This window comes from Scleropages formosus, chromosome 24 (genome assembly GCF_900964775.1).
Source record: "Scleropages formosus chromosome 24, fSclFor1.1, whole genome shotgun sequence".
Taxonomy (NCBI): domain Eukaryota; kingdom Metazoa; phylum Chordata; class Actinopteri; order Osteoglossiformes; family Osteoglossidae; genus Scleropages; species Scleropages formosus.
In genome coordinates, this window is record NC_041829.1 from 18,906,569 (window position 1) to 18,927,512 (window position 20,944).

A 20,944-nucleotide genomic window follows, 5' to 3' on the forward strand; every position below is an offset into this window, starting at 1 on the left:
CATGTAAAGCAATTATGTGATTGTTCAGAATGTCACATATGGTAGCCTGTAATAAAGACCTCGTTAAACAAAATACTTTTAATGCTTTTTTGAGTTCCCTGTGAAGAATTACTGTGATGTAAACAGGCTGAAATGTACATGAAGCTCAAGAAATTGTGTGAAAACTCTTCACCTTGTGTTCCTCTCCGTATTCTTAATACAACTCAACTTCTGTGTTTTAGTGTCCAACCTTGAGAATTTGTGTAAACTCTAATTCTGTGGCACCCTCGAGATTTCACTGAACAAAGTTATACTTTAATATTCATAACTCCTGTTTCATTTTTGTTTATGTTCCTGAGTTTCACTGGTCTTCAAATCCTGCAACTATCAGCTAAGAATTTTAAAAATGATTTCTATAGATTGTTTCAATTGTCGCTTTCTCTAAAGCAGCTTAACTTGTTCAGCTACTTCAAGCGATTTACTTGTGTGTGTAATAGGGTAACGTGTACTGTATCAATTCAGGGTAAGAAACTTGCTCAGTGGGAGCAGGGATTTCAACCAAGGTCCTTGAACCCAGAGCATGGCGGAGGCTCTCGCCACCACACTGCACGCTGCCCCTAAGTAAGGTGTTAAACTGAGTTGCATCAGTGTTTTGCAAAAATTGAGTTGTTGACGAATGGCTCTTACGTAAAAGCACAACGGTTGATGGATGTTTTCACTGTTTAGTAGATGAACTCGAGCTCTTGGGATTCAGCCTGAGTTATGTCACCGATAAGGAGCCCCGTCCACTTCCCAGATCTTTTAGTCACGCTCTGCTGCAGATTGTGCCTCTGAATTCCTTCGCACTCCTTAAAATAATTTCAGTGCTGAGTCAGATTATTCTGGATCAATAGCTTTTCATAGTTTTACAGCTCCATCTAATTAAATTAAAGGGATCCATTAAATCTATATGGGTGCTAATCATAGCCACGTAGCGCAGGCGGCCAGCTGTAACGCGGCATGCGGAGTCACGCCTCCCCCTCTTGCTGTGCTTCTTGGGGGGTCGGCTGTTCCCCGCAGCTGCCCTCACCCTTCCCTGTCCCAGTCAAGGTTGTCACACGTTGCTTTTACCGTTCACGGTGTACATTATTGACTTACCTGTCTATGGTGTAGAGTCCAGAGAACAGAGAAGAGTTAGAAATTTAGGCTATCAGGATGTCACTTGAATTTGTTTGTTGTTTCTTAAGGTAACAAATGATTAACAGGTGGGATAGTGGTGACAGAAGTTGCCTTGTCCTTGATGGAGGCAGGTTTGGATCTCTGCTTCTGCCATTGGGCAACACGGTGGTCCATTAACCACTACTGTTCTCGCTGTGCCACTGGACACGGGTTTGAGACCTTAGACAAAAGGTGTTGGCTAAACACTTAAGTCAAGTCACTCTACATCCCTTTGGGTGAAATTGTCTGCTAAATTAATGCAGGAAAATGTAATGATATTGCTCAACAGTATTACACTTACAGCTGTGTGGTCATACCATGTTTTTTGTCAATGCTTTCTTGGCGGTTCAGTGATCTGCTTTTTTGCTTTCGAGCAACAGGGGGCGCTACTAACTCAACTCAGAGCTGCACAGTTATTACTGATTGCCTTGATTTTGGACATTTTTTTCTGGCGATATAAATTATTCAGCAGATACTCATTGGACCTTAAATACTGTTTGGTAAGTCTATCAGTAATGATCAATAAGTTCATGCTATTGATGAATAGAATTACATTTTTTTCTATATTTGTCACCACCTCTGGCAAAATAGAACCTGGCATATTAATATGAAAAATCCGAGCATAGCAATTAAAATGATAAATATCAATGTTTTTGGTAACTTATTATTTTATCGTTCTCTAAAAAATGCATTAACATTTCAGCCATATTTGGACATCTTTCTTGGCAACTTGTTGGCAGTATGAAATGTAGTACTTGTAGTGTCGTATATAATGATAGGTTTATTATTATAGGGATTGCCTGTCATCAGAATTATTAATTTGAGGCACTGGGTAGAAATTTACCACAGAATGAGTTTGCTTGTGGAGCAAAGCAAGTTTAAAAAATTTTTAAAAAAGTCTGACTCGATAGTTTATTTAACATTTTCTGTTGCCCTTGTTAGGGGTGCGGTGGCGCAGTGGGTTGGACCACAGTCCTGCTCTCCGGTGGGTCTGGGGTTCGAGTCCCGCTTGGGGTGCCTTGCGACAGACTGGCGTCCCGTCCTGGGTGTGTCCCCTCCTCCTCTGGCCTTACGCCCTTGTGTTACCGGGTAGGCTCCGGTTCCCCGCGACCCCGTATGGGACAAGCGCTTCTGAAAATGTGTGTGTGTGTGTGTTGCCCTTGTGTGCAGTCAGCATATCTAGAGATGTCCATAGACATAGTGCCGCACGTTAGTTCAACACTTGTTACGTAAAAACTTTTAATTCACATGGGTCGTCCATGTTGGAAGCTTTTAGCGTGGTGTTGTTTTCAGTCACGTGGCATTGCAGTATTTGACTGGTCACCACTGGAACCTTCCTCTTGTCACTGACCTTTAAACAGAAGAGGTCAGTGTGATAAAGGTCATGTTTTATGCATTTCTGCAGGTACTGTTTTAGATTTCGTACCATCCTTGGAAAGGATGGTGTAATAGCAGAAATAATCGAAGCAGGAGGGGAGATGCTTTGGAAAGCTCTTGCGGAGAGAGTCAACCGTGAAAGAGTGCAAATACCAGCGAGTTGGAGGGAGTTGAATACCATTCTGTTGCACAAGAAGGGCGATCGCGGCAACCTGATGACCTATCAGCCCATGTGCCTCTTGTCTCACGTCTACAAACTTTTCTCCAAGGTGATAACAAACAGGCTGTGCAGAGACCTGGACGAACACCAACCAAGAGAGCTGGCAGGCTTTCGAAGCTCCTAAAGATGGGCCACATCTTCACCCTTAGTGAACTCCTGAACCATTTGAATGTGTACAAACTGCCCGTGTGTCTGGTCATTGTCGATTACGAGGAGGCGTTTGACAGCATCGAGCTCAACGCAATCCTACAAGCCTTAGCAGAACCGGGCATCAGTGACTACTGCAGGAGGCGAATGCGGGATGCGCAACGGGTATGACTCTACTTGATACCCCAGTCTGCGGTTGTGTGCAAAAAGGAGTAAAACAGGGCGATGCCATCTCTCCCAAGCTGTTCACTGCCTGCCTTGAGATGGTAATCGGCAGGATGAGGCTCCGGGATGGCTTCGAGATCAGTGGAGAACAACTAAATCATGTATATAGCGGACTGTATCGTGCAGCTATAATTTCAATATCAGCGCAGATAAATTCAGCGTAATTGTGCATGGCAATATTTTTATTGCCTTTAAAGCGTGCTGTCCTATTATATATAAAACTTATTTCCACAGCTCATATTTCTGTGGCAGTTCTTAGTGCTACTTGCTAGATGAGTAGAGCTATGGCAGGTTTTCTGCACATACTTATTTTGAAAGTGGTAGAAGTTTTCCTCTTGACACCAGACCTCAAACGGGTGTCTTTAGCTATATTCACTGATACTCCTCACAGTGAAGGCAGAGAGCTGCACTCTGGCTATTATCTTTAATTTGACTGGAAATTAACTTTCCGTGGAGACCTTGAGATCATTATGAATATGGCACTGGCATGTGGTGTTCGGCACAATTTGGACGTGATAAGTACCTTTATCCTTATTTAAAAGATCCTGTTTCTTATCATAGCGGCCAATTATGGATTGTTGGCACCTTAAATTTATGCCTTAACAGTTGAACAAGTACATATTGAGATACGTTGTTATGGACAGGTACGTTATTTGGTTTATGAGGCCTGTAACATATGGAAAATGGCATTACTGTTGTTGCAGTACTGGCTCCAGAGCCCTCTACTTGGTGATTTAAAAACAAAAAACAAATACCATAGCCTTTGTGTGTTCCATCTCTGTTTATTAAATCTGTCTTTTTGGCAGCCCTGCTATTGTTAATTTAATAGTGCTCTAGAAATGAAATTGTCCACAAGGTGATTTTTTTTTTTTCCCCCCCCTTCCTTTTCTCTCTCCCCCCGTCTCCCCCTTCTCCTTATGGTTTGAGATCACCGAAGACATTGTTAATCCTGAATGGTTTGCGGAAAACAAAACGTCATCAGCAGCGGAAGGCTTTAACGCGATTGTGATGCATATGTGCAAATACACTCCATCAACACATGGGCCTAGAAAGGCATTGTTTTGTGCTCATTAAGATGTATAAAGATCTATTTCTATGCTCACATGTGCCTGTGATTTTTCGTTAGCTTTAACTAAGTTTGCACTGTAGTAAATGAATCTCGAATAGCTATTAATTATTAGCTGCTGGTGAACAACTAGCTATATTGGGACATGTGGGGAGACATAGGTGTCCATGACAGAAGAAAATCAAGTTTACCCTTAAGGTCTAGGAAAAATAGGTCTGTACCTTTGAAATGCCAGCCCATTCTCGTTAAACTCTGAAGTTAATTAGATTTCATCTGCATTGTTCCGACGCCAAAATAATTGTCAAGAGGTGAAAAGCCTCAAAGGCAGCATGGAGCTTTGATTGACAGCAGAGGTGTAACGGTTATAAGAAAGGAAATACAAATTAGGCCTTGTCTTGTAAACTCCCTCGGTAGTTCTCGGAAATGAACTTGTCAGCTCGTACTTTCTGAAAAATGCCACATCTTCCAGAAATACAGAAAAGCGTCTGTTTTATAAGTAGCTGCTTAATTTATACTACATGCGTGTGTGTTTTTGTGATGTGCGGGTTCCTCATTTTCACTTGTTTTTATGAGCATCATTTAAATGTTGTGGCTTAATCTTTTTAATTGTGATACCGGTAGAAGACGTACTTTCCATCAGGTGACCACATTTAGGTGGTCACACGTAGAGTAAATAGAGGCTCGACACCACACTGGAGCATTGAATCGGGAGAGATCAGAGGTAAATAAAAAGGGACTTGTTTGAGAAACTTCACAGTTGTTAAAGGAATGTGCAGTGCCGTTGAAGAGTGCAAGTCCCCTTACTGAAAACGAGTTCCGTTCACGAGAGATTCGGGCATCGAGTTTGATCGGGAAATGATCTGACACGTCATCCCAGCTCCCATGCAGCTTTTCCCAGAGGTGTAGCACAGTTTTGTGTTGCCTACTCACACTTTACACCGCTACGGTACTGTATCCCTACACAGTTTCAGAGTAGCCCATGCTGTCACTTGTGTAATAAAGGGCTGTCCAGTCCCAGAATATACACATTAGTAATATAAAATATATATTTTTAAATATTGTTAAAATTTGTTCCAGATTTTGAAAGAAAAGATCTTAATTGAGGATCAAGCACGTTCTCCAATTCTGCACTTGAGGTTTACATTATATTTACATTTACACTTATTTATTTAGCAGACGCTTTTCTCCAAAGCGACGAACATCTCAGAGAAATACAATTTGTGCATTACATTAGAAGAAAGAGAAACAAAGTTGTAGATATGCGATTGTTAACTTAGTATGTTTCTTTGAACTTTATGCACCGATGTTCATCGCATGAGTAGGTCCATAAAACTCAGAACAGATGAATCCTGATCACCTCCCTACAATTTTTTTTATTTTTTTATTTTTTTTTTTTTATTAAAGGTATACAGACATTTACGTACAATACAGGAATAGCGGCTGTGTAAAGGCTTGTCTGAGCATGATCATAAAGTTAGGGTGTAAATGTTCATGCACCATACATGAACTTGAGAGATGATGGGCAAAGTGAATCCGAAAAAGGTGAGTTTTCGGACCCTTCTTAAATGTGGACAGTTTCAGCAGTTCTGAATCAGAGGGGAAGGCCATTTCACCACAACTGAGAACCTCTGTGCTTTAATTTTCGTGCACGGGACCACCAAGCGGGCAGAAGTAGACGAGCGATGCGGTCTGATTGGGGTGTAGTGGATGATCAAGTCCCGTAGGTATCTGGGAGCAGTTCTATTGGTCCAGTTGTAGGCAATAGCCAGGGTCTTAAATTTGATCCGGGCAGCTATAGGGAGCCAGTGCAGAGAAACGAGTAGAGGAGATGCATGGGAACGGTTCGGCAGGTCAAACACAACTCGTGCAGCAGCGTTCTTAGCAGCTGCAGAGGTTTGATGGCAGCAGCGGGAGGGATTTATCGTCTGTCTCGCTCGTATACCGAATTTGAGTTGTCTTGACATGATCCGTTAATTTTGTCACTGCGATGCATAGTTCAAGGGTGTGTTCTTCGAAAGTAGGAGGTGTGGGTGTTGAAAATGAGTGAATTGAACACCGGTAGCTATTGAATGAAAAAGCTAGGATTGTTTTTGCTGTCTTGTCAAAATGCAGCAGTATTATGCAAATGGCCTTCCTTGGTTGGCCTTCGCTGGGTGTCGTGGTGCCTGCCCATCGCAAAGGGGGGAGACTGGGAGTTTTTTCAGCGTTTGATCTCATGCTGGTTTAAAGGGCAGCGCTTCACGCCTCTTGATAGAGACATTCGGAGACGGGCCGACCTGCGATGCGAGCGGCTGTCAGGGAGCGTGAGGGAGCAGCGATGGGGCTGACAGACAAGTGCTGTCATTAAATATTCATTTGAAAGACACGCTTAATGAATAGTATAAAACCCAGCGACAGACGGGATCAGCCCGTTTTTCGTATTTATGCATATGAGGCCGGAAGCGTTGCCTTTTTATGCGCTGGCTTTTGGCGGGGGCTGACCAGACTCTTTATTATCGGGGCTGGGGGCGGAATGAAAATCGGAAAAACGGCGCTAAATCTAAACTTTGCCCAAATGGGGGCTGCCTCTTTTGGTTGATTACTTTGTCAGTCCGGCATGATGTATGGACCTGTTCCGAGTCATACGCCGAGTGTTAGTTTGGTTGATTCGATGTGCTGTCGGAGTTTGATTTAGGAACGGCGGGCGCGCTGCCTCAGCTATATCCCATCTGGCTTGTCAGCCTCTTCCATTCATTATGCCCAAAGGAACAGTTTATGATGTCATGCAGGTCATTACTTATGACAGTGTTTAGTCAAGCCTCCTTTGCAGTGATACAAATGTTTGGTGCTAAATTGCCAGTCAAGGCTCCTTGGCCAGGAACACGCCATCCCGTAGTCCACATTTGTTCATTTGCATCTCTTCCAGGAATCCATTTAATCAGCCAACATGCCCAGCAACCTTGATGAAATTGCCCAGTGATTGATCATCCCGACATTTTGCAGCCGATACGGTTATAAATAAGTACATAGTAAATATCTGCGACGCTAAAATAACGGCACGTTCATCTTGCACGTGGGCCGTTGGCGGGACGGGTATATGCATTTGGGGCCTTTATTATGTGAATAGTGTGGAAGGGTGTTACTTTGGAAAATGGTTTCCTTTCTTTGATTCTTTTCTTCTAGCCACGTCTCTCATATTGCTAGATTCTATATCTTGATTTACGGTCGGGAGTTTTTCTCGATATGTTCTTTTGTTGCTGCGGGGAAAAGTTTCGTGCTCTCGTTTATCTCGTTGGAACACTTTTTTGGGAGATGTGTCAGCTGGCACAAAGACTCTTCTCATTGTCAGAAAGATGTCTTATTTCTTTTTGGTTAAGCGAAAAATTCCTAAATTGGCTTGTTCCAGGTGTCTTTCTTTTTAGTATTTCTCCCCTCATGGGTACGTGCCCAGAAACCAGACTGACCACTAATCAGAGTGCTTCCTTCACACACACACACACACACACACACACACACACACACACACAAACATTTTACATTTGAGATTTTAATGAGATTCTTCCATTTATCCTGACATGCTTCAGTTCTCCAGTCAAAGCCGTTCTCTGTTGCACTTTTGAGACGCGTCGCAGTTGAGGGGGGGAAAAGTGACAGTCACCTAAATAAAAATCTAATTGGATGCTCTTGTCAGCTCCACCCTTTCCCGACTCATTAGCGCTTCATTCCGCACGCTGACAATTAGAGCAGCGATCCAGCCGTGGTCTGGACGGAGCTTCAAAAACCACACAAAGAAACAAATCAACAAATACACTTTTTGTCAGTGCTTCGCTCCCCTAGATGGATTCACCAGTTCTGTGTCGAGACCCCTGGCAGGATCATCTCTCGTCGTCATCGCCACATCTGGACGATGTTTTAAAATGTATAGTGTGTGCTGTTGTAAAATGGCCAAATTGTGTTCTGAGTAATAAATACACAAATGGATCCGTGTCCCTAAAGAATCTGGAGTTTTGTTTTGACAGTACAGATCAAAGGGAAAATGTCAATGTTCCTTTTCAGTAAATAGTTATTTCTCTGAAAATGGTTCCAATGACATTAATTTCATGCCATGATCACTTTATTAATGCAAATAATTTGAAATTAATGTCTGATCATTGGAAGCATTAGTTTCATTTCTTGTCTTGTTTCTGTTGAATTATTGCACAGTATATTACCTTGAAACTGAAGATCTTGTAATTAGAGAAATACAGGTTTCATTATATTAGCAATGTACATTAATTATTAATTGTATACTGTTTAAGTTTTGGTTTAAACATTAACGAAGTGCAGTATTGTTATGAGGCAGGTTTCGGAAGCCGCACCTTGGGCTGGTGCACCGTGTCAATTTGCAAGTGATGCTGTTGGTCTCCCGTTGTTCCCCAGACAACTTAGCACCCATTCCCGGGTCACAGTCAGTGCCCCAGAACAGAGTCCTGTCTGACAGGCCGACACCAGGGTTCAACTGCCTCTCTTAACAGCATTTGATGTCTTCTCTTCTAAAGACTCTGGTGTCTCCACCGTGCACTTTAACCACCTCCTTCACACTAGTTTTTGCTCTTCTGAATCATTTTTCAGTTTAGTTTCCTTTGGAGTTATCACTATAATATATATATATATATATATATATATATATATATATATATATATATATATATATATATTTACGTTTTTTTTTTTTTTTTTTTTTTTTTTTTTTTTTTACTTTTAACTGCATTAAACAGCAGTTGAATATCTAACATTGTGTGTTTGCTCAGGGTGCTTGGGGTACATCTCCGGTGTGTGTGTCTGTCTGTCTGTTCACTGGCCTTTTGCTTACAGTGGTGGTATGTGATATATGTGCTAATTGGGTTTAATTGAATGCAGTTCAAGTGCTTTCATTTTAAAATATTCTGGAATAAACTGGTTTATTTGGATATATATCAGTTTGTGCACTTCACTTGAAATGAATGCTGAAAAACAATTTGGGGTCGTATAGCGTATCGCTGAACGTTTCTCTCTAAAAGCTTTTCCCAAATTACTGTGCGTTAGAGCATGTCTTCTGTGCCATCACACAGAGGCGATATCTGCTAACTAGCAGCTGCCTACTTGCCACATGGACCGTGGTAACATAACAGCTGAGCTTGGTCAACAGCAAACTGCTCCAAATCGTTTTCTTTTCTTTTTTTTTTTTTCCTCCTTTCTCTTTATAAGGCCCTGGAGCCTGAGGACGTCCAGCATCTGTTTGGATCCGTCTTGCCCAAGATGGCAGAACTGGCCCTCAAAGTGGACAAGCTCTGCACCAAGGTGAGCCCAGCCAAGCGGTACTCTTGGGAAGGATTTAAAAAAGGACAAGATTAAAATAAATAAATAAATAAAAAACACGTTTTGCGAGTGCAGCCAAGCGAGAGGTCAGCAGGGTCGAGGCTGACGTTTTCTAAGGGTTCATGGCCTTCCAGGCGTTCCCACACAAAGGGTGGCAGATAATGAAGGACAGAGCACATCTGTGGCAGGAAGCAGGCTCATTAGGAGCGACGGCGATTTTCAGCTGAGCTGCAAGTCATCCGTCAGTTTGTTTACACCCCTTTGGATTTTCCTTGCCTTCCCTGTAGGTGTGTGCGAAGGCTTTGGTCAGCTGTTCACACAGTTGTTCATTACGAAATGCAGGTTCTTACGCTGTTAAATGTATAAATCCGTTCCTTGGGCACATGACAAGTATTTCTTATTAACCACATGTCGACTTTTGTGATATAGAATGGCTGTTGTTGGCTAAATACACCATTGAGTTCTTGTGCGGACAAATGCCTCTGCGTTTGTGATTTATAATGGCAGTCGGTGATGGCTGTGTGTACTTGTGGGTGGAAGGGAGCGCAGGTGAGCATCTGCTCTCACTGGGAAGATGGAAATGGACAGTTTCTAATGAATGCCGACGTACCTTTTTGTCAAGTGACATTGCCCGCGAGAGGAATAAGGGCACATGAACGTCACTTTGACTGTGTGCGAATGGGACCCTGAGCATTTCAATATTGTTTTAATGGACCTCATCTCTGATGTGGCACTTCAAGCCTGACCAGCCTTCTTACACTTGTGAGATGTACTGAGGACCGGGAGGATAAGAGGATTTTTTGGCCCTCTGAATTGGCCCAACCAGTGAAATGAAAAGTGAGGCTTGAGCAGCTCCAGGAAGATCAATGGATGTGCCAGCGTTCATGTGCAGGGTGTATGGGAATGTATTTCCAGTTGAGAAGGGCTGCTGTGGAGATGAATGACGTGCTACATCCAAATGTGTGTGTGTGTGTGTGTGTGTGTTTGTACACCTGCTCTAGGAGCTTGTCAAACTGTAAAGCAGTGCACTGATTATAAATGTATGTGTGTAATATAGAGTCTGTTTTAATGCCTTAATCTACCCCAAATTCAGAAATGTCCTACTTTTCCGAAATCACGTTTATTCTTATACATATTTTCTTTATTTGCATCCCATTAACAGACATGTTTAGGGAAAGGTCATGTTCCATTTCCGTTCATTTGAAGACCTCTCTTACATTACTCTGTTACTGTACACATTATATTTGACCAGAACAGAAAAATCCATTTGCGCATAACAGTTCTTTCATTGGAAAATACGTGTTGCAATTTAACACATTCAGATTCGAGACGAAGAGTATTTGTGTCGTTTGCAGCATCATTTGTGAGCTCCTCTATAATTATTTTCCATACATTTGTTTGCATTTCCAGTCCATATTGGCTAAATCAAGGTCTTGTGCTGCAGTGAAGATATAAATTGCCTTTGCTAATGGTTCTGGCTGACTTAAGGAGGGACCTAAATTAGTCCTAGTAATTTACTAAATGGAATTTAGCTTCCTCGTTTGGCAAATTGCTAAACTAATTATCTCCGTCTTCCCCTTTTCTTTACCCTTTGCCTTTCCAGCCGATACCTCTACTTAAGCAGAAGATGAATCACTCCATCACAATGTCACAGGAACAAATCGCCTGTCTGCTCGCCAACGCTTTCTTCTGTACGTTCCCCCGACGCAACTCCAGGAAGCAGGAGTACGCAAACTATCCTGACATCCACTTGTTCAGGTACCGGTTGCCTCCCTGAAGTTAAATTTTCTGACATTTGAGGGTCGATGTTTGCTGGGACGGTCGTTGAGGAACATCGTGTTTGACGTAGAGGGATGGTTTGCCACAGGGCAGTGGGATGCATTCCGGAGCGTTTTGCTGCTCAGTTCTCTGCGAGTGACTTCACTGTTTTGGTAACACACACAACTTATATACAGAATGGCCCTTTTCCCTCTGTTCCACACGCATTAGTTTTTGCTCTGTATCATGAGGATTTCTCCATCTGCACCGTGTCCTGCGGTATCGACACGCTGTTCCGGGAGCCTTTGATGCCCAGAGATTGCAGCGTATTTAGTCTTGCGGCTCCTCATCCCCACTCCACAATCTTCAGCCATTAAGTTTGTTTGTTTGTTTGTTCATTCATCCACCCATCCATCCGTGCCAGAATTTTGCACAAATGCATGATGACACGTTGTCCCTGGACAGTCTTCTGGGGGAATGTTGAATAAACTGTGTTTATTTTGTCTCCGGACAAAAATGGGATATAAACTCGGTTCCACAGCTCACTAGACAGTAATAATCAGTGTGTGTTGTTTGACAGGTGTGGCTGATAACTACGGAAATGAGGTGATTACAGGAAATGATGTTGTACTTCCAAAAGGGGGCAGTACTGTGTCAAAGAAAAAAATGTCTTCTGTACTAACTTTCTTGATTAAAATCAAGATGTTGCAAAATATTCTCATACATATTCCAAATGTCAAGTTTTTTTTTTTTTTGTGTGCATCATATGTAAAAATTTTTGTGATGGGGGGAAAAATGCTGGACAAAGCAATGCTTGCAGAATTGATTGAAGGACAAACACCAGGGCTGTCAGGTGAAATTTACAACTCTTACAGTTTACGTTTGAAGCTGATATGAAATTTCCAGATAATGGAAATCCATACGGTACCAGTTAGACGCTTGAGTATGCTTGGTGAAAGACATATTTGTAAAGGTTTGAGCGGAAAGTTCCTCTCGCAATCCCCTCTGTCCTGTGAATTCTTTAGGGAGTTGCTCTCAATGGACATTTCATCAAGCGCTTGGCATTTTGCACCTTCAGTCATAGTCACACATCTCACGTTACTGCACTCTCCTCTTCGCTTTGTGTGCTCCATGCTCAGGGTACGCATTATAGGTCGCTGGCAGTGTGGTAAACACGTGAGCTCTGTAACCACGTACAGCTTGCTGTTGCGAAAAGGTATGGTACAGACCTGGGATGCTGTGGTAGATGGCGATTCCAGCCCATGGTTCACCCATAGTGTGTGAGTGACAGAGAGAGTGTGTGTGTGTGTGTGTGTGTGTGTGTGTGTGTGTGTGTGTGTGTGTGTTCCACCGATGTATGGATGAGTGACCCAGGGTAAGCAGTGTATCTAGCAGTGTAAGTCACCGCGGTGAATAAGGTGTGTGGGCTGATAACACTACATAGAGGTCATTGGAAGTTGCTTTGAAGACAAGCATCTGATAAATCGATAAATGTAAATGTCTTGATTCCTCAGAACAGCGACATCCGTTTTGAGGATGTTGCAAGCCGGGACCTCCTTTCTGGTGAAAACTTAGCTTGATCAAGATCGTAAAGACAGAGCATGGTTCCTCTTTTCACAATGTGGAGTTATGTTCATCACGTCTTATTTTCGCTGCCTTATTCCTGTGTTAAGCCTTTGAAGATGTTATGGACCTGCTGTTGACCTTTTCTGGCCAACACTTTTCCATAAATTCCAGGCACTACAGTTAAGATTTTGAACTAGGGCTGCAGATATTGATTATTTCAATTTTTGAGTATGCTACCATTTATCTGGATGATTAATCAAGTAATTGGATTAGAAAAATATATTTACATTTTATTAGGCAGCAAGAGGAAAATATAAAGAAGCCAAAATAAAAATTGGAAATCTCTTAAAATGGACAATTACTTTTTAGACTCTTATAGTTTACTGTTTGAAGCTGATATGAAATTTCCAGATAATGGAAATCCAAACGGTACCAGTTAAACACTTGAGTATGCTTGGTGAAAGACGTTTTTTGTAAAGGTTTGAGCAGAAAGTTCCTCTCGCAATCTCCTCTGTCCTATGAATTCTTTAGGCAGCCACTTGTGCAATATGCACCGGTCAGAATGGCGATGTTTTACAAACTGACAGCGCATCACGAATTACGTGTCTGCATCTGCAGCTCTTCATCTCACATATCGCCCCAACTCTTTTGCAGCATTTTCCGGCAGTTTGAGACATTTGTGTGTTATTTTGCTTTTACTCTGATATCCATTTTGTCTCTTGTTGGTCAAGTGTACTGGAACTGTATGTTACAAGTACTTGGCAAATGATACCATTTCAGTAGAGCTTGTTTGTTGATACGCAGAAAAATAAAGCTTCAGGTTTGAAGAAGGATCAGAGTCCCCCACCTGAGGAATTTCTCTTGGTCTGGACAACCAGCAACAGCTAAACTAAAATTGCCAGATCATGGCGAGCAGCGCTGCTGCCTCATAGTGCCTGGGTGGTGTGAGAGAACATGTGTTTGATGTCCGTTCCGTCTGTGTGGGGTTTACTACTTCTCCCCATGTCTGTATGGGTTTCTTCAGAGTGCTCTGGTTCCCTCCCATAGTCTAAGCACATGCAGTTCGGGTGAATTGAGAACACTTATTTGTGCTTAATGTATGAATGCATGTGTGTACCTGCGATGGACTGGCATCCTGTCTAGGGTGTACCCCCCCCCCCCCCCGCAGCCTTATGATCATCATTTCTGGAATGGACTCCGGATCGCTGTTTCAAATGTTAAATAAATTATACAAGAATTAATCACTTTGAATTTGTATAGCAATGTTATATAAGTTTGAAATGATCAGAAGTCGCACTCAGTACCAAAATCAAATTAGGGGCCTAGGTGCCGACACCTCCGTTACACGCAAAATTAGAAAGAAAACAGGAAAGTGGACACAAGCTTGGCAACATCAGATTTTTTTTTGTGGTGTTGCTCCAGTTAAAAACTATTTTCTATAAGCTTGCGTGTGCCCTCCCATTTTCTTCCTAATTTTTTTTTATTTACTATACAATTCCAAGTACTGGAATCCAGATATTGGCAGGCCAGGGGCACTCACTTTGACCAGAGTAAATTCTGTTGCCTTTAATAGCGCTTGAAAAGAATTCATTTCTTTATGATGAATTTTTATGGATTCTGAGGATGTAAATGTTTTCTATTTTCTTTTTGTAGAAATTTATATGTCCTCAATCATGAATGCATAGTAAAACGTGTTTCTTTTTTGATATATGAAAGACTTTGTCCCATAAATTAATAATGAATGGAGATTATCTCCTTATATATTTTGTCCTGCCTTCATTTTTCTTAGTTGTTTGTGTAGGTAATGTGGTTTATGTAGGTAATAAGTATTGTGATCGCCCCCCCCCAACCTTCGGTGGGTGAGAACTGTTTTGATTAGCTAAATATTAATTTAGCAGTTTTTCAAAATGAGACTACATATTTCTTTCAACCAAGCTGAAGTGAGGAGAGCAGTTGCTCTCAATGGACATTTCATGAAGTGCTCGGCATTTTCCACCTTCAGTCATAGTGACACATCTCACGTTACTGCCCTCTCCTCTTCGCTTTGTGTGCTCCATGCTCAGGGTACGCATTATAGGTCGCTGGCAGTGTGGTAAACACGTGAGCTCTGTAACCACGTACAGCTTGCTGTTGCGAAAAGGTACGGTACAGACCTGGGATACTGTGGTAGATGGCGATTCCAGCCCATGGTTCACCCATAGTGTGTGAGTGACAGAGAGAGTGTGTGTGTGTTCCACCGATGTATGGATGAGTGACCCAGGGTAAGTAGTGTATCTAACAGTGTAAGTCACTGTGGTGAATAAGGTGTGTGGGCTGATAACACTACATAGAGTTCGTTGGAAATTGCTTTGGAGAAAAGTGTCTGATAAATCGATAAATGTAAATGTCCTGATTCCTCAGAACAGCGACATCCGTTTTGAGGATGTTGCAAGCCGGGACCTCCTTTCTGGTGAAAACTTAGCTTGATCAAGATCGTAAAGACAGAGCATGGTTCCTCTTTTCACAATGTGGAGTTATGTTCATCACGTCTTATTTTCGCTGCCTTATTCCTGTGTTAAGCCTTTGAAGATGTTATGGACCTGCTGTTGACCTTTTCTGGCCAACACTTTTCCATAAATTCCAGGCACTACAGTTAAGATTTTGAACTAGGGCTGCAGATATTGATTATTTCAGTTATTGAGTATGCTACCATTTATCTGGATGATTAATCAAGTAATTGGATTAGAAAAATATATTTACATTTTATTAGGCAGCAAGAGGAAAATATAAAGAAGCCAAAATAAAAATCGGAAATCTCCTAAAATGAACAATTACTTTTTCCATTTTATACAGATCAGCATTTTTATTGTTTAGGGAGCATGAAACAAAATATAAAGTGCAAGCGAAACTGTTTAGCCATTAAGGGTCATATAATTTACATTTAGTCTCAGAGAAAACATGTGTACTGTATATTTCAAATTACTTTCCAAGAAGCAATCAAACTAGGCATCGGTAAGCTACTGTAAATAAATCAGTGATGCTTGGCATATTTTACCATTCCAAGTTCAGCTTGGAGTAGGATGTAGTGCACCAACGTTCAGAACTACAAATTGTAACTTAAGAACAGTGTAAGCCTTACAGAAACATTCACATTTATTCATTTAGCTGATGCTTTTTTCCAAAGTGCCTTGCAGTGTTAGGTGCATAAGTGTAAGTAGCTTATTTATGAACAATAAAGTATGCTTTCTTGGAAGGTTTTTTGACATTCAAAAGAGGTAAGAACAAGTGCTTGGGAAGGTTAGAACAATAACTAAATAGAATATACACACACAGACAAGTTACTGCCGTTTACTGGACTGGAGTGTGGAGCAGCAGTATTGTGAGTGTAGACCTCTCACACAAAAAAAAAAATCCTCTATCTCTGTCCATATCTCCTTAAGTGTCAACTTTTGGTGCAATGGGAATATATAATGTAACGGTATATAATATTGATTGAACAAGTTCTTACGGTAGAAAATTTGAGTCAAGGGTTTTAATGAATTGTTTGCCGAAGAATGGTTTCAGCCCCATTTTGAAGCAATTAGAATCTGTCACCAAGCTCTTCATGTTGTGCCCTCATAGCATTCCTAAAAAACACACTTGTCAGGAGGAGAGAGCATTACGTTGATATCTCATCCCTGTCCAGTGGTCTTTCACTGCAACAAGATTTGCCAAACAGCCCCGTTTGAAGTGCACGTTATCCGTGTCCGGCTTGTGTCTGTTCAAATGTGGTTGTGGTCATACCGCTGAGAATTTAAGATGCCCCACTGTGGGTAGTTTGTGGTTTTGTGCAGGGCACCCTCCACACCACATTATGGTATTACTGTAACACAATACCTTATCAGAGTAATTCCTTTAAGGAAGCAGTCTTGCATTGATAAACAACGGCTGTGTCCCTTGCACATCGCGGTCAGCATCAGTGTGTGATTATCTAAATGGAATAAGGGATGGGATTAGCATTGATTCACGTTGGGGGCCTCGTCCGAGAGGAGGTCCAAGCCCAACCTGCAGACGGCTGCAGTTGTTGCCCCCTAACATCAGCGTTTACTCCTCCTTCCTGACCATGGACAGGGTGGCAGTGAGTCTGTTCCTTGCACTTTACAGATTAAAGTGAAAGCAGCAGCAGCTGATGTGCGGCCCGACTTGCTCGATGGAGTCTAATTGAGTGAGCGAGACTCCAGTTGACTTTATCAGTTTTCATTCTCAAAGTTTCCCAGGTTTTCTTTTTTTTTTTTTTCTCTCCTCTTCTTCTTCCCCTTTTCTGGCTAAGTGCTTTCTTGGGTACAACTCTCAATTTGCCTCTAGTCAAGCAATAAATGATGATAAAGTTGGGTCTTCCATTTTCAAAAGTACATACTGTATTGACTGTACTCTGGAATCACGTGTCTGCATCCAAATCGCTCCTTCTTCTGACGTAAGGTCTCTGAGGTATACGTCACTTTGGAGAAAAGCGTCTCCTAAAGGAGTAAATGTCAGTGTCATTCTGCATAGTCATGTCTTGCTTTGCTAGAATTACAATCGCCAGTTTTCACAATTTACTATTGCCCTTCTGTACTTTTTAGTCTTAAAACTTATTATCAATGTTTGTCTTGCAAAACTAGAATGCAAAACTTTTTTTATTTTTAGTCGTACAGGAATTGCCTTTGGTTATCTGGCGGCTGTAGAACAGAATGACCTGCAAGTTGTTTGAATATCCCTGGAAACCAAAAAGTGGTTTTTGTGCTATTGGGATCCCTAGAGATGTGTTGCTGTTGTGTGATTATGATGCATGTCCTCCCAGAAGGCACGGAAAGATTGCAGTCACCCTAATGGCCTGTCTTATGTGAAAGACAGGTTGCCCACTGGGGTACAAGATGCACAGTAGCTGCTGCTGGTTAGGAATCCATTTAATAAACAACTTTTTCTTTTATTTATTTATCTATTTATTTTTTTATTTCCCCTTCCTTCACCCTAAAGGGCTTTATGTTAAGAATAATAGTACAACTGAAAAGTAAGGAGGGAAGTTAAGTGAAGCTCCTTGATTTATCGGGAGGATAGCGATGGCCTACATGCTGCTAGCTATATAAATCCCGCCTTTCTTGAGTCAGGGACCCAGAAGTGACCATCCCAAGTACTCAAGCCTTCAATGGACCCTTGGGGGTCGTAGAAATGTGCCTCCAGGGGAGGAGCCCTGCTGTCCTCTCCTCCACCTCTTTGTGTGCAAAGTGGCTGTACAAGACAGCCTTGGGCATCTCCTTTGTCCCTCTGAAGCAGGGCTTTTACATAAGAGCATGGCGAGCGAGGAGGTGGCCCGGCGTTGGCTCGGAGGAACTAATCGGAGTAAAAGCCTCGGCGATCTCGCGCATCAAGAGCCGAAGCAGGGAAACAGGATTCCTCTGCAGTGTCAAACATGCAGGGTGGCTGCAAGGACGTTTGAAAATATAAGAAAGCTTTTAGTTATAAAGATATGTGCGCAAGTTGGCGGGGGAGGGGGGGTCCATAAGAAACAGATAAAATGAATAATGCTTTACATTCGTTATTGATCTTTTGCTGCAGATGCAGTGCACCCGCTTGACAAATAGTATGGATTCATGATGGAGTAATTTCTGATTAGTGTGTGGAAAAACGAACCTCCTCTTTTAATCCATTCAGGTTGTTTGAAGGGTCTTCCCCAAAGAAGATAGAGAAACTGAAAACGCTGTTTTGCTATTTTAGAAGAGTTACTGAGAAACGTAAGTGAAATTTCATGGTATTTTGATGGGTCTAATTCTTGTTTTGCTATAAATGACCACTTGGGCTCAATTATTTATTTGTGTGCATTTTTTTTTTATTGCATTATACATAACTTAAAAAAAAAAATTTTATTCATCAGAGCCCACTGGGCTGGTGACATTCACAAGGCAGAGTCTGACAAGATTTCCGGAATGGGAAAGGTAAATCAAGTCATGGCAGCCTGCAATTTTCTGTATGATTTATTGTCTCGTTTTTCAGAACCATAACCTTTCATAACTGGATTTTGACTATATTACTTTGGTGTGCATTTACACTCTTATATCCTATAGAATCTGAATCTTCTTTCTACAGCTGTGTTAACTCTGATGGTCACATGTTCCTAAAATACATCTGCTAATGCTGTATATGTTAATTTTCTTGTCTCAGCTCTGCAAAGCAACTGACAAAACTCCATATTACGTGTGAGGGCACCATCGAGGACCAGGGTTATGGCATGCTTCAGGTGAGAACGTCACCCCAGCTCTAATGTGTATTGCCTGAATACACAGAATGTTGTGAACAAACTTCTTAATTTTTGGTCTTTTCAGCAGAACGTTACACCATTGCTCAGACTCGATCTGACAATAGTTTTTTCCTGCTCTGGTGCACAGGACTGTTTTTGTGTCCCACAAAGTCAGTATACCTTGTCCCTTCTTTAGTCCTTTTATGAATGGTGTGCGGTACCTGTTAAATGAATTCAAAAATTTGGGTTCCATTGGCGACAGGGTGTATCAGGACTGGGGGTCAGTCCCAGGGGGAGGTCCCTGTGTGGGGCCACAAGCTCTCCGACTGTCAGGGTCGCCCCTTCTCCCTTTCACCCCTGTTTGCCTCCCGCTGCCGCAGGCCTGACAGCTGACGGGTACACATGACCGGCTCTGGGTGCCCCGAGGGCCAGCGGGCCGCCACTGGATTGATGGGCTTTCTGGTGTGGCGGGGCGGGGGGCTTGACAGCCTGTCAGCGGGCTTGAGACGCTTCCCTCCCGCCCCGCAGCCAAGCGCCTAGTTCAGCGAGATTGGCTGGCAAACTGCCACTCCCTGCCACATTTTCACACTTTGTGCAAATCTTCAGGCCAGTGAGCCATTTCTGACAGCCTGCAAAACAGCGCAGCGAGGGATCAACATGGCTGTGTATTTGTTCAGTAAAACCTTTTCTGCATTACTTACATTTACATTTTTTCATTTTGCAGACGCTTTTCTGCAAAGCGACGTACATCTCAGAGAAATACAATTTGTGCATTAGATTTATTTTTGGAACATTTGTGAAACTAGTAAGAAATGGCTTCAGTTTGACTTTGCACAAGAATTGCTTTCCCTGACTCATCATATAGTCAACTCATGACTTGTCCAGTCAAGGGTCATGGTTGCCCTGAGCCTATCCTGCAATTACAGGGCATGAGGCAGTGTGCACCCTGGGCTAGATGGCCGTCCATCACAGGGCAATCGCACACATTCATTCACGTACAGTTACACACAGTAAGGACGTTTTAGTCACCAGTACGCTTGAAACACATGGTAGGAAACGCTGTGGGAGCAAATGGAAGAAGCAGGAGGAAACCCAGACAAACATGGAGAACATGCAGACTCCACAGAGGCTGAGCTGCATTTGAATGCATAGTGCATTTTCTGAGATGGAACTTGGAGTAAACCATGTACAGGCATCCCCCGATTTTCAAAACTGTCTTTATCCAAAGTTTCTGCATCATGACTCTTGGCTTTTGACACCCAATTTTTGATTTAAGCAACAAAAAAATCAGTGGAACGAAATAAATCCACAGCCTGTCCAAATGTTTAAAAGTTCTGCGAGTGAAGCGGAAGTACAGTAATATACTGTTGTCCACTAGATATAAGGGAAACGCACATTTCTGGAACATACTGCCTCAAAACATACCCATTACTTAACTCACTAAGTGTTTGATAATCATGAAGTTAATCACATGCCTGCGTTAGAAATGTGTGTTGCATTTTGAGAAATGTAGTGAATTCCACTGGAGTGTCTGTCAGCCAGATTTATTATTTACTTTTATCCATTTAGCTAATGCTTTTATCCAAAAAACGATTTAGAATATTAAGCTACTTACAACTATTTACCCATTTATACAGCTGAGTAATTTTACAAGAGTAATTTATGTACTTTGCAAAAGTAAAGTACTTTGCTAAAGGCACTACAACAGTGGGTGAGACTTGAACTGGCAACCTTGAGATCCGAAGGCAGCAGCTCCAACCATTATGCCAGCAGTGCCCTTTAAGTGTGTGTTGGTGTCAGCAGCAGCTGAAGGTTTGTGTGAGGTGGACAAAAAAAGGTGTCAATTGCCCTTTAATGGACT

At 42.1% G+C, this 20,944-nt stretch overlaps 1 protein-coding gene across 5 annotated transcripts in view; it reads left to right on the plus strand.

Annotated features, from left to right (window-relative positions):
* The window catches only part of parga (poly (ADP-ribose) glycohydrolase a), a 50,496-nt gene that overhangs the window by 10,091 nt on the left and 19,461 nt on the right, over positions 1 to 20,944 (plus strand). For all 5 annotated transcript variants that reach the window (XM_018761220.2, XM_018761221.2, XM_018761222.2 and 2 more), the window contains 5 exons: positions 9,417 to 9,509; positions 11,131 to 11,285; positions 18,501 to 18,580; positions 18,721 to 18,781; positions 19,008 to 19,083. In XM_018761220.2, the coding sequence (XP_018616736.2) occupies positions 9,417 to 9,509; positions 11,131 to 11,285; positions 18,501 to 18,580; positions 18,721 to 18,781; positions 19,008 to 19,083 (465 nt within the window). The remainder of the gene's footprint in view (positions 1 to 9,416; positions 9,510 to 11,130; positions 11,286 to 18,500; positions 18,581 to 18,720; positions 18,782 to 19,007; positions 19,084 to 20,944) is intronic.